General features: G+C 44.5%; 1 protein-coding gene across 5 annotated transcripts in view; it reads right to left on the reverse strand.

The window, feature by feature from the left end:
- The window catches only part of LOC118385967 (kalirin-like), a 304,704-nt gene that overhangs the window by 96,940 nt on the left and 193,905 nt on the right, over positions 1-13,859 (reverse strand). For all 5 annotated transcript variants that reach the window (XM_052521955.1, XM_052521954.1, XM_052521952.1 and 2 more), the window contains exons 15-18: positions 11,807-11,973; positions 7,871-7,990; positions 4,253-4,471; positions 3,513-3,662 (exon numbers count right to left, since the gene is read on the reverse strand). In XM_052521955.1, coding sequence (XP_052377915.1) covers positions 3,513-3,662; positions 4,253-4,471; positions 7,871-7,990; positions 11,807-11,973 — 656 coding nt within the window. The remainder of the gene's footprint in view (positions 1-3,512; positions 3,663-4,252; positions 4,472-7,870; positions 7,991-11,806; positions 11,974-13,859) is intronic.

Below are 13,859 nucleotides of genomic sequence, written 5' to 3' on the forward strand. Positions count from 1 at the left end.
CAGACTGGGGTGAAGGTTCACCTTCCAACAGGACAACGACCCTAAGCACACAGGAAAGACAATTGAGTGGCCCAGCCAGAGCCCGGACTTGATCCCGTCCTAATATCTCTGGAGAAACCTGAAAATAGGTTTCTATCCAACCTGACAGAGCTTAAGAGGATCTGCAGAGAAGAATGGGAGGAACTCCTCAAATACAAGTGTGCCAAGCTTATTAGCGTCATACTCAAGAAGACTTGAGGTTGTAATCCCTGCCAAAGGCGTTTCAACAAAGTACTGAGTAAAGGTCTGACTACTTATGTAAATGTAATAACCTGTTTTTGCCTTGTCATTATGGGGTATTGTGTGTAGATCGATGAGAGATTTAAAAATATATATATTGTAGAGTAAGGCAGTAACGTAATAAAACGTGGAAAAAGTGAGGCGGTCGGAATACTTTTTAAATGCGCTGTGGATACATCACTGTTAACATGGTTATTTGTTTTTGTTTGACAACAAGTAAACTGGCATCCACAACATGTCCTGCAAGAGGTGGACATGTATTCCAGCTCTGTAATGGGAAAATAAATATGTAACCAAACAGCTACGTGTTGCAGAATAACAATGAGCTCTACTGAAAAGAATCAGACAGACAGAACAGCATCAGTTCAGGGGCTGTGAATATGCAGCAAATGAATGATCAATAGAACATGGGTTACGTCCCAAATGGCACCCAATTCCCTATAGTGCACTACTTTCCATGCAGCACTCATGACTGTTTTGGGAAATGTGTTCCCATCCCCCTGGGTGATTCTTAGGAGCTGGGGGGAGTAGGGTGAAGTTGCCCCTAGCTGATCTTGGGTCAGCTTTGCATTTCTCCCATATGGGGAAGCTGATCTTTCCTGCATTTTCCTAGGTACAGATATAGGATCAAATTCCTCTCCCTCAATCCTACCCTTAACCAATAGTGGGGGAAATGCGGAACTGACCCAACATCAGATTCCATGGGCAACTTCACCCTCCCCAGGGAGGCATCAGAAACACTTCAAAAAAGCAATGAAAATATAAGGCCACATTATGGCTGAGAAGAACCAGCCGGAGTAATGGCAGCTGGTAGAGCTTTAGGAGTTAATGCAACATGGCGGAAACTTCAAGACACAATAACTGTTTGAACAGTTTCATACTACAGCGGATGAAAGAGCGGGAGGAGCGCGGAGGTGTGGAAATGGACAGCTAGGAAGAAGGAAAGGAGCGGAGTGTAGAGGGAAGCAGAGTGCTGAGAAAGATTGTCAAGTACAAAAAGAAAAAAAAACATACTCCGGTAGGTCAGAAATTGAACCTGACGAGAGTAAAGATGAATTACCTACGGTGGCAGGTGTGGTGAAGACCACAGAGTTCAAGCCTCGCCCTGATGATGACAAAGATGATTCCGGTGCAGTAGGAGTGAGATTTTTTGGAGAGAATGGATTGCCTTCTGGCTGATCCATATTTGGTGTCAGGTTGGGTGTAGAAGAGGTTGGGGACTGTTGAATTGGTGAAAGTAACTCGAAGTGGACTCGTGATTGCTTTTTTGTGTGTCTTCCGTCCAGAGGGAGCGGGTGCTCAGCACAACGCGCCTCAGGCAGGACCCGTGACTTGCTTTGATATGGAGCGGGTTGCTGTTGAAAGGAGTGATAACTAGGGTGGCATTTAAATGTTGAGGAGGATCAACTGAAATGGAAGATTGCCCGTGTTTGTGACACCCGCCGTTTGCTGTGACGCAGACACGGTGGAGAGCATGGTGAAACACAGAAGACACCATCTGTCCTGCTGAGTTTTAATGCAGAGTCTTTACCCGACAGTCAAGTTAGGAGGTTTCAGTTATCCCGTGAGAGCTTTTGTCCCGAACCCATTACCGTGTTTTAGGTGCCAAGCTTATGATCATGTTGCAGCAGTGTGTAGGAGGGAAATTCCTAAATGTGAGAAGTGTGCAAGAGGGCATGAGTCAAAGGAATGTGTAGTATCATTGGAAAATGCTGTGTGTGTTAATTGTAGGGGTACCCCTGTTGCTGGAGATCAGAAGTGTCCGGTGAGAGAAAGATAGATTGAGGTTGCCAGGGTCAGAGTAGTACAGAAGATGTTGTATGCTGAGGCATTGAAGAAAGTAGTAGAGGAAGATGGTACATGGTGAGGGATCCTAAAGGGCTCCCTGTGAGTAGGCAAAGGGCAATAGAGAGTGACAGGAATAACATGTGCTTCAGTAAGGTTGGCTTCTTAGCCATGGTTATCAACACAGACAATTTACTTAACAAAATATAAATGCAACATGCAAAGGGTCCCATAAATTTCCCCCAAAAAGTTATTTCTCTAAAATGTTGTGCACAAATTAGTTTAAATCCCTTTTAGTCAGCATTTCACCTTTGGTAAGATAATCCATCCACCTGACAGGTGTAGCATTTCAAGAAGCTGAATAAACAGCATGATAATTACACTTGTGCACCATGTGCTGGGGACAATAAAAGGATACTCCAAAATGTGCAATTTTGTCAGACAACAACACAATGCCATAGATGTCTCAAGTTTTGAGGGAGTGCACAATTGGCATGCTGATTGCAGGAATGTCCACCAGAGCTGTTGCCAGAGAATTTCATGTTAATTTCTCTACCATAAGCTGCCTCCAACGTCGTTTTAGAGAATTTGGCAGTACGTCCAACCGGCCTTACAACCGCAGAGCACTTGTAACCATGCCAGCCCAGGACCTCCACATCGGGCTTTTCCCCCTGCGGGATCATTTGAGACCAGCCACCTGGACAGCTGATGAACCTGAGTAGTATATCTGTCTGTAAATAAAGCTATTTTGTGGGGAAAAACTCATTCTGATTGGCTTGGCCAGGCTCCCCAGTGGGTGGGCCTTACTCCCAAGTGGGAGGGCATAGCCCACCCATGGTTGCGCCCCTCCCCAGTAATGTGAAATCCATAGATTATGGCCTAATGAATTGATTGAAATTGACTGATTTCCTTATATGAACTGTAACTCAGTACAATCGTTGAAATTGTCACGTTGCGATTTTGTTTCTTCAGGTGGCAGCAGCAGAGAGGTGTATGGGTGTATGAGGTTTTACTGCAGAAGAGTTACAAGGTGTGTTGAACGATAGTGTCCCGCCCTGTAGGATCAGATAGGGCCAAGTAGTGGAATAGCGTGTGAGGCTTTATTAATGGGTGTAGGGTTACTTGGTAGGGCAATATTTCTTCCCTTTCCCAATTATCATTCCCTACCATATTAGTTTCACAAAGTGTAATGAATTTATAGAACCGTAGGTAGACACAGCCCACACATTAGGCGGTGGTGACGGTTAGCTAGCTACGTTCATCTGTTTTTTGTTAACATTGTAGCTAAATGGGATTGCTAGCTCTCTACTTAATTATTCGTACTATATACTAATTGTCTGTGTTTGTTTGTTATTTTCTTTGCAGACGATCATGATATACCGGCACAGACAAATGAGGCACAGGGAAAAGGGCGCCATTTGAGACGGAACCATTCTTCTCTGCTGTACCTTGAGGAAGGCTTCCTTCTGCTCCAGGTGTTTACTGATGAGGGGGATGACATGGTCTGTCTCAGCCATGGCTCCCAGCTTGTCATGGCCACCACACCAGTCCTCATCTCGCCTGTACTCTTGCTCCAGACTCTCCAGCACACTGCATACCTGAGGAGGGCACAGTCGTCTCAGTTAGTCCTCACAGTAGGTCACACACAGTTTCGAGGTGCCAAGGAACCGGAAGTACAGCCATTATGCAGCCTTTTCCGTCTTTGAGTTTAAAAAATAAATACAAATAATGTACCTTTATTTCACGAGGCAAGTCAGTTAAGAACAAATACTTATTTACAATGACGGCCTAGGAACAGTGGGATAACTGCCTTGTTCAGGGACAGAACGGCAAGATGTTGACCTTCTCAGCTTGAGGATTCGATCTAGCAACCTTTCAGTTACTGGCCCAAAGCTCTAACGACTAGGCTACCTGCCGCCCAGTTTAACCAAACACAAAACCACATCATCCTCTGTGTCTTTTCATTTTATTAAAGGAGTGGGAATTCATATTTTTTTCTTGTTTATTGAGGATATAGCTAGAGACAGGATGATGTGATTAAAGAGAGAACGCCTCTCAAGTAGGCCCTCCAGGCCTCCACCACCATTTGTCTTAATGGATGGGAAATGCTCGAGGCGGTTTTTGAGTGATTCAGCTAAAACTAAAAGCAATTCAGGGAGCACTGCGTGTGGGTGGGGTGGACACACACCTGCTCTGAGGTCTTGTAGAAGGCCACAGAAGCGTTGACCAGCTTGAGTCGATCCTCCATCTTGAGCATGAGCTGCTGCCAGTGCATGGCCACCTTCTCGGCGCAGGCCCGTATGCCGTCCGGGTCAAAGTGGCCCGCCTGGAGCATGACCTCAGCCTTCTGCTGCACCTGCAGGGCACTCTGGTGGGTCTTCTGGAGGGAATTGGCATGAAACAGGGACTGAGGGGACAGAGAGAGAGAGGTTTGTTTAGGGTCAGGGTAAGTGAGGGGTCAATGTTACATGATCGTGTCTTAATTGCAATGTACATGGTAAATATGAAGTTTTTGAACATGTGCTTACATTTTTTTTTTTTTTTTACATGTGCTAAGACTTGAGATCGTTTCATGTTTACATTTGTCTTCTACAATGATGTTTTTTTGGGGGGGGCTGAGAGAACATTCACTAAATGAGTCATTGGAGCATGTCGAAACTGAGAGGTTCAAAAGAAAGGGTAGCGCTGCTCTCGGATCAGCTTTCCACATTCAAATCTTACCTTAATTACTTCATAATACTGATGACGGATCAGCTCCTAGAGAGATATTATCACCTATGGCTGCAAATACAGAGGTGGCTTATTCTAACGCTGACCCAATAATGATGCACTAAATCACAGATTTGGCATATCATTGCGCATGTTGTTACACACCATGAAATATATTGAGACAGAAGGCTACAATTTGCACGACTTCAATATGATTTCCTATAGGCCTACTGTATTTATCTTTTAATGTAGTCATCTCGGTTTTCACTTGAAGCATGTTTTCATCCCTCCGCATGTTTAACAATGGCAAAGACGTTGGCAACTTTGTATCTGTTGTATCTGTTGGCAACTTCCGAAGTTTTCAGCGGTCACAGAGAGACAGACGAACGTCTTGATTCCATGTTTGGCGGAGAGAGGGGCAAAAAAAAAGCATCTAACAGCGCACCCAGCTGTTCTATGTTGTCTGAGGCAGGTGCTAAATAACAAGCGTTTTTCAAGTTTCAACTTTTTCGAGCTGTTTCCCAAAAATCTCGAGGAGATTTAATGACGCTCCTACGATGGTTCTAATTATGAATTTAGCCATAAGATGCTTTTGGGAAACTGGGCCTGGTCAATAGTAGTGCACGGTATGGGAAATAGGGTGCCATTTGTGATGTACCCTAGTCTGCCGACTTCCTCTCCTATGTTTTCCATCATCTCACATACGTATGTCCTCTAGGAAGGAAAGATTCAGTTGTAACCGTGTCAAACGGCTGCCTGTTTCTGTTGCTTGGCTAGTCAGCAGCATCACAAAGGAAGAAATACATCTAAATTTAAGAGACACCGAATGCACGTTTTTACAAGTGTACTCAATCTTACGGAATTCAACCCTGACAGGCAAACTACCATGTTGTGCTTTCCCTGCCAGATCCAGGCCTGGTTTACAACTATAAATTCACCAGAGATAACCAACGCAGGAGAAACGGAAAGGATGCAGTCAAGAGTCATTCAACCGTTCTGCACTTACACAAGAAGGAATACAGTATTTAACTTTTAGTTACTACTTTGAATCAAAAATATGATGATTTGTGTATTGTCAAAAACAAAGCAAAGTTCAGGAATTGTCTCCAAACAGAATGCGATCAATTGAGTATGTCTTTTGAATTGAGTTTGAAAATTCCATTTGAAATATTTATTGAATCGGTACAAGGCAATGTACCGTTACATAACAAACATGGACTTTCCTCACTGGATGAATCCTGTTACCCAACACTATAGGCCTTCCTACACTATACCATGGAGCATGCTTGCACCCTAAATGCCACCCTATTCCCTTTATAGTGCACTACGTTCGCCCTGGGCCCATAGGGCTTTGGTCAAAAGTGGTACACTACAGTATATAGGGAATATGGTGCCATTTGGGATGCACACCAGGCAACTGGTCCACAGCTAATGGAGGGTAACTCCTCAGGGAATGACAGGAACAAGAGCCATACACCCTTCCTAAAGCATCCATCTCAGAGGAGTATTATACCAAATAACAGTTGTTGGTTCCTGTAGTGTAGAACGCTCTGCCAATGCAGTTACCTTAACAATATCCATTTAACATCTAATATGATACACTACATGACCAAAAGTATGGTGACACCCTTTCAAATGAGTAGATTCAGCTATTTCAGCCACACCCGTTGCTGACAGGTGCACAAGAAATATTCGTTGGGAGATTCATGAAATGGGTTTCCATGGCCGAGCAGCCGCAAACAAGCCTAGGATGCCCATGCGTGGTGTAAAGCTCGCCGCCATTGGACTCTGGAGTGAGGAATCACGCTTCACCATTTGGCAGTCCGACGGAAGAATCTGTGTTTTTGGCGGATGCCAGGAGAACACTACCTGCCCCAATGCATAGTGCCAACTGTAAAGTTTGGTGGAGGAGAAATAATGGTCTGGGGCTGTTTTTCATGGTTTGGGCTAGGCCCTTTAGTTCCAGTGAAGGAAAATCATAACAACAGCATACAATGACATTCTAGATGATTCTGTGCTTCCAACTTTGTGATAACAGTTTTGGGGAAGGCTCTTTCCTGTTTCAGCATGACAATGCCCCCGTGCACAAAGCAAGGTCCATACAGACATGGTTTGTCGAGATCGGTGAGGAAGAACTTGACTGGCCTGCACAGAGCCCTGACCTCAACCCCATCGAACACCTTTGGGATTAATTGGAACGCCGGCTGCGAGCCAGGCCTAATTGGCCAACATCAATACCCGACCTCACTAATGCTCTTGTTGCTGAATGGAAGCAAGTCCCCACAGCAATGATCCATCATCTAGTGGAAATAATGCCCATGATTTTGGAAAGATGTTCGACGATTGATACATGTAGTGTCTCAACCGGCTGGTTGAGCACATTTTTACCAAATTCTTCCTTTTTACATGTTAACTATTTATTTTCACATTCCTACTCTTCAAGGTCTCTACTAACAGGAATGGTACAATATGAATCCCTCACCTACTGCATTCCTGCCATTTATGCCATATCTTTGGTCACTGATTTTTTGTTTTCTTACAGACCTGAGTAGGCAAAGTTAAAGAGCCACAACACTGAACTGCGGCAACCCAAAAGGATACAATGTATGTAAATGTCAAAACGTGCTCTACCCGCCGGTTGGAAATAAGGTTGAAGAGCTTATTTTCATTCCCACAAATGGATTCAGAGCTGTGCTGGATGGGATTCAGGACACACACATGCATGCTCGCACAAAAGAATGCACTGGAACAGGCCACTGGGCCTCCGGTACCAGGCTCCAGTTCTCAGAGTGAGAGCCACGGCAGAGCCTGTGTGTGCTGATACAGGACTTTACCGGGCAGCCCCATCCTGTGTGTGTGTGAGCGTCATGCTCAGACCAGCAGCTATTTAAAGAGCTGAACGAAAACAAGCAGTGCACTGGTGTTGAGAGAGAATGTTTGTGTGTGTGTGTGTGACTAAGCGTGTATGGAGTTTACACCAAATATATGTGTATGTGTGTGTGTGTGCGTGCGCCCATGCGTGTGTATGTAGTTTCATGACAGCGCACATTGAAGTGATTAGCCTTGTCAGTCTGGTTTGGCGGGGGGAAGCAGTTACCTCGATGGCCAGCTGGAACTGTTCATGCTCCCTCTGGAGTTGCTCTGCCTCTGACAGCGAGCTGGCATTCACCATGCTGGCATTCAGCATGGAATCCCCATTCCGGATCCAGCCCAGGACCTGCACAGGACACACAGAGTAGGAGTACAGTTAGGCCTGGGCCAGAGGAGGCTGGTGAGGGTAGGACGGCTCATAATAATGGCTGTAATTTGGTGAATAGAATGGTATCAAACACATGGAAACATGTTGTTCCTGTGTTTTTCATACAATTCCAATTATTCTGTTCCAGCTATTACTATTATATGAGCCTGTACTCCGACTTAAAGTGCCACCAGCCACCACTGGTGGGCAAACGTTCTGGGCAAACATCAGCTCGCAGGAAGCTATGGTCAATGTGGCTTGAAGAACTCTGGATTATTGGTTGGCGTCACGTAACATAATACAGTACACATGTCACTTTCTTTATGAGCATGAAGATACTCAGACATGGTTAACTGTAAACAGCAGTTGAAAACCTAAGGATGGATTTAGAAACACACAAAGTCATTTAGACAGAGCTTATGTAATGCATATCTAATGCAATCCCAAAATCAAGCATGAAATACAACTAGAGGCACAAAGCGCTTCGGAACAGTTTAGCTTCATAAAAGCACACATTTTTGGCATAGTTCGACATAAACAAGGGAATAAACTAGGATTAGCAGTAGTATTTTCTTCACGGGCATTTTACTATTAGATATTACATATGTTCCCTTTTGTTCATTTAGGAATCCCACGAGGGATTAGAAACATGGATTGTTTTTCCTCTCTAGTGTCCTAAAACTCAGAGACCCCCAGGTCAGGGGGATACTGAGGATGGCTAATCTCTACCACCCTCTTTCTTTCTTTATTTCTCTCGCTCTCTCTTTCTGTCGGTCTGTCTCTGTACGTGTCTGTCTGTCCCTTCACCTCTCTCTTTCTTTCTGTCTCCTTTCTTTCTGTCTCATTCTCTCCCTCATTCTTTCTCCTCCTCCCTCCACCACCACCACAATACCTGGGCTGAGCACAGTCCCAGAAGCCTCCTTCAGAGATACTCTGCGACAATCAGGCTTATTTCCTGCCTTCCTTCCATTAGAGTGCATCATGCAAAGTGGAGCCTCTTCACTCACAAGTCCCCGGTGACAGCAGTTCTGGCCCTCATTTACTACAATGTACCCAATTACTACCCAAATGAGAATAGTGCAGAATGCGGCTAGCGCGAGGCGAGACACCGAGGATGGTGTGAGGGAAGTTAGCAGCCATCTGGGAACACCTTTCTAATACTGAGTTGCGCAATCCATGTATCAATTGTCTCCATGCTTAAAAATCCTTCTTTAGCCTGTCTCCTCCCCTTCACCGATAATAACTGAAGAGGATTTGACGAGTGACATCAATAAGGGATCATGGCTTTCACCTAGATTCACCTTGTCAGTCCATGTCATGTTAAGGTGTTATTAATGTTTTTCATAGTCAGTGTACGCGTGTCACTACCACTGCGACAAACACAATTCATGATTTACGGAAACTGCAGCATTTTTTCGGTTGAGACGTGTTTCGTCTGGAAATATTATCCAATATATATATATATCAATTTCATTTGAGATTGAGGCTGAATAATTTAATAGTAGATTTAATATTGACTATAAGAAGTGATTTGCTATGTGGATGGCCTGGTTGAATTCAGTCTGAGAGAGGGATCCAGCATATTTTAATCATCCATCTGTATTTCCACAGTTTGCATTTCTTGAATAGTGAATACTGAATGTGCTCTCTGTCAAACTGACATTCAGATTAAAATGTCCTCAACGAGCTGCTCTCTCAGACTGGCGTCCCAAATGGCACCCTATTCCCTACATTGTTCCCTACCTTTGCCCTGGTCAAAAGTCATGTACTATGTCAGGAATAAGGTACCATTTGGGGCGCAACTTCGGAGTGACACAGATGATACTTTACTAGCCTGTCGGAGGATGATTAAATAACCACAACAGCTGAAGAAAATGCATTTCAAGTTTAGTGTTTCTCAATGGCACTGGCACACATTGAGTTGACATTTCACCCTACAAGCAGAAAAGTAGTTAGAAACATGTTTGAGTGAAAAGCAGCCTTCACCAAGCAGCTGATACAAGCCAAACATTGAACCACTGCTGGCAGCCATGCACTCACACCGACTGTTTGATGTGGGGTGTATCCTGCTGCGTTCTCCCATTGTGTGTGTGTGTGTGTGTGTGTGTGTGTGTGTGTGTGTGTGTGTGTGTGTGTGTGTGTGTGTGTGTGTGTGTGTGTGTGTGTGTGTGTGTGTGTGCGCTGGAAACAGCTATGGACTCTCACCAGTCCAGTTCACCCTAATTAGCCAGAGTGTGTTTGTGACTGCATATACAGTGGCTTCTGAAAGTATTCACACCCCTATTGTGTGTCACTGGTATACACACAATACCCCATAACGTCAAAGTGGAATTATGTTTTTTGAAATGTTTACATGAAGAGCTTAAATGTCTTGAGTCAATATGTATTCAACCCCTTTGCTATAGCAAGCCTAAATATGTTCAGGAGTAAACATTTGCTCAACAAGACACATGATAAATGGCATGTGTACAATAACAGGGGTTAACAGGATTTTTGAATAACTACCTCATCTCTGTACCCTACACATATCATTATCTGTAAGGTCCCTCATTCGAGCAGTGACTTGCACACACAGATTCAACCACAAAGACCAGGGAGGTTTTCCAATGCCTCACAAAGAAGCGAACCTATTGGTAGATGGGTAAAAAATAAAACAAAAGCAGACACTGAATATCCCTTTGAGCATGGTGAAGTAATTAATTACACTTTGGATGGTGTATCAATACACCCAGTCACTACAAAGATACAGGGCTCCTTCCTAACTCAGTTGCCGGAGAGGAAGGAAACCGCTCAGGGATTTCACCCTGAGGCCAATGGTGACTTTAAAACAGTTACAGAGTTTAATGGCTGTGATAGGAGAAAACTGAGGATGGATCAACAACATTGTAGTTACTCCACAATACTAACCTAAATGACAGAGTAAAAATAAGTTAAAAAATAAAAATATTCCAAAATATGCATATCCTGTTTGCAATAAGGCACTAAAATAAAACTGTAACCAAATATGGCAAATAAATGTACTTTATGTCCTGAGAAAAAAAGTGTTATGTTTTGGGAAAATCCAATACAACACGTCACTGAGTACCACTCAGCAAGGACCAGGGAGTCTACTTTCCAACAGAGAGCCGGAGACAAATGCACCTTTCAGCAAGACTATAGCCTAAAACACAAGGCCAAATATGCACTGGAGTTGCTTACCAAGATAACATTGAATGTTCCCGAGTGGCCTAGTTACAGTTTTAACTTAAATCGGCATGAAAGTATATGGCAGGACTTGAAAATGGCGGTCTAGCAATGATCAACAACCAACTTGACAGAACTTGAAGAAATGTTGTACATTCCAGGTGTGCAAAGCTCTTAGAGACTTACCCAGAACAGCTGTAATCGCTACCAAAGGTGATTTTAACATTTGAGTCAAGGGTGTGAGATATTCCTGCATTTAATTTTCAATAAACTTGCAAACATTTCCAAACATTTGTTTTCACTTTGTCATTATAGGGTATTGTGTATCACAGGAGGATGGTGGCACCTTAATTGGGGAGGAATGGTATCAACAACATCAAACACATGTGTTTGATGCCATTCCATTCGCTCCGTTCCAGCCATTATTATGAGCCGTCCTCCCCTCAGCAGCCTCCACTGTTGTGTATAGATGGGTGAGAAAAACATGTATTTAATCCACTTAGAATTCAGGCTGTAACACTGCAAAATGTGGAATAAGTCAAGGGGTATAAATACTTTCTGACGGCACTGCACAATATGAGCGTGTGTATGTGCGTGCGTACTCCCACCCACCTGTTTGACCTCTGACTGCAGGTGGCGGAGCTGCAGACACTCCTGCAGTCTCTTCTGGGTCTGGTCAGCGCTGACGTCCAGCTCATGCTGCTTCTCATGGAGGAACTCCAGCAGCTCCTGGACCTGAGTGGCCAGATCCACCTCTTTTTCCCCAGTCAGCTCAATGCCTGTACCACCACACGAAACTACTGTCACGACCACATGAAACCATACAGTCACAAATAGTTACATTCCATAAGTTAGCCTATTCGGGTTGTCGGGTTTTAAAGGTTCTGCTCTTCTTCCTGTCAGGAGAGCCTGAACGCTAAGACCAAATTGTATTGGATTTGTTTGACTCTTTGTGGTATATATGAAGGATGTGTTATAAACTGTAGCACTAGGTGGCGCTAGTCCACCAGTCCTTCTCCATTTCAATCTGCAGTGTTCCTTCGCAATTAACAAATTAAATCACCCTACTTAAAAAGACAACACTTCCCTTCAATGTCTAATTAAATAATGACTGTGATTACCCCTAAACCCCGGGGTTATCAAGTCTATCCCAAATGGAACCCTATTCCCTATAATGCACAACGTTTGACCTGAGCTAGGAGGAGCACCACTCCAAAAACCTGCAATGAAACTGTCCATACTGTAAATGCACACTATAAAATGTGACACTAGTACAGCTGGCTATTTTAACCTCCCATCCTGAAATATTGTCTAGAGCCCAGCACAAACCTTTGGAGGGCTTAAGTCTTCATTGGTCCCGACTGAGGGGGATGTCACAGTCCACACAGTCCATGAAGGGCACACGAGGGTGGCCCAGATTTCAGCTCCACCCCCCTCCCTCCCCTTCCTCCCCCCTCTTGGCACAGAGTGATGGCTGGCACGGTGGATGCTCCTCACCCCTCTGGTGTGTGTGAGGGGGGCTATGGGGAGGTGGTGTGGGCGCGTCCCAAATGGCACTCCATTCCATATAAAGTGCACTACTTTTGACCCGGGCTCATAGGGCTCTGGTCAAAAGTAGTGTATTATATAGGGAATAGAGTACAATTTGCGATGCAGCTCAGGCCTCGTATTAAGCCCCATGCAGTGCAGGGGGGGGTAAGAGGATTGTGCTGAGGGAGAAGGAAAGCCATGCTTTTTTAACCTAATTCCTGACTCCTCTCTCTCCAGATGGTTAACTCCAGATTCGACCCAGCACCTCTGATGCTGCCTCCCTCCAACCCATCCTACCTATCAATTCCTTCCACTTGGCCCAAGTCAGGTGACCTCTGCTCTCTCTCAGTTGGCAGGGCAGCACATTCTCAGTCATATCAATGCTCCTTCCTGTCCCAATCTATGAACCCGCAGACACAATAGGAGTCTTACAGCCAGAAACAGACTGCCAAATTTCAGATGGGCTTTTTCATTTTTAGCCCAGCCGGCATGTCTAAATAGTTATTTTTAGTTGTTGTGCAGAATGATCATTGTTTGGCTAATAATGGGAGCCTGAAGGGAAGAAATGGGACTGTTTTGGGGCTTTCAAGACAAAAAATGCACCTGTGTTAGAAAAGGCTGGACCTCCGCTAGAAAGGTGGCTGTCAGAAGTATTACAATGTAAACATACTTTTAATCTGCATATTTCAAGACATGGCATATGGGGGTGTAGTGAGATACCCAATGGACTGGACGATTCGCTTCTCATCACTCATCTTGAAAAAAACGTATACTTAAAACTTGAAATATGTACATACTAAAAACTTGGAAATTAATCAACCCACCATCAACAGAATGGAAAAATCGAGTGATTTATTATTAAAACATTGAAATAGCACGGGCGACCGAGAAAAACAAATTGATACAATTTAAGGCCTAGTGGCAAACAATCATGCAGGCACTAGGGATGGGGGTGTGGCCAGGCACTAGGGATGGGGGTGTGGCCAGGCACTAGGGATGGGGGTGTGGCCAGGCACTAGGGATGGGGGTGTGGCCAGGCACTAGGGATGGGGGTGTGGCCAGGCACTAGGGATGGGGGTGTGAGCTTGCGATTCTGGGCAGATGAGATGTAATCAATGTTTGTGTGCGTCTGTAA

This window comes from Oncorhynchus keta, chromosome 7 (assembly GCF_023373465.1).
Source record: "Oncorhynchus keta strain PuntledgeMale-10-30-2019 chromosome 7, Oket_V2, whole genome shotgun sequence".
In the NCBI taxonomy this organism is placed as follows: domain Eukaryota; kingdom Metazoa; phylum Chordata; class Actinopteri; order Salmoniformes; family Salmonidae; genus Oncorhynchus; species Oncorhynchus keta.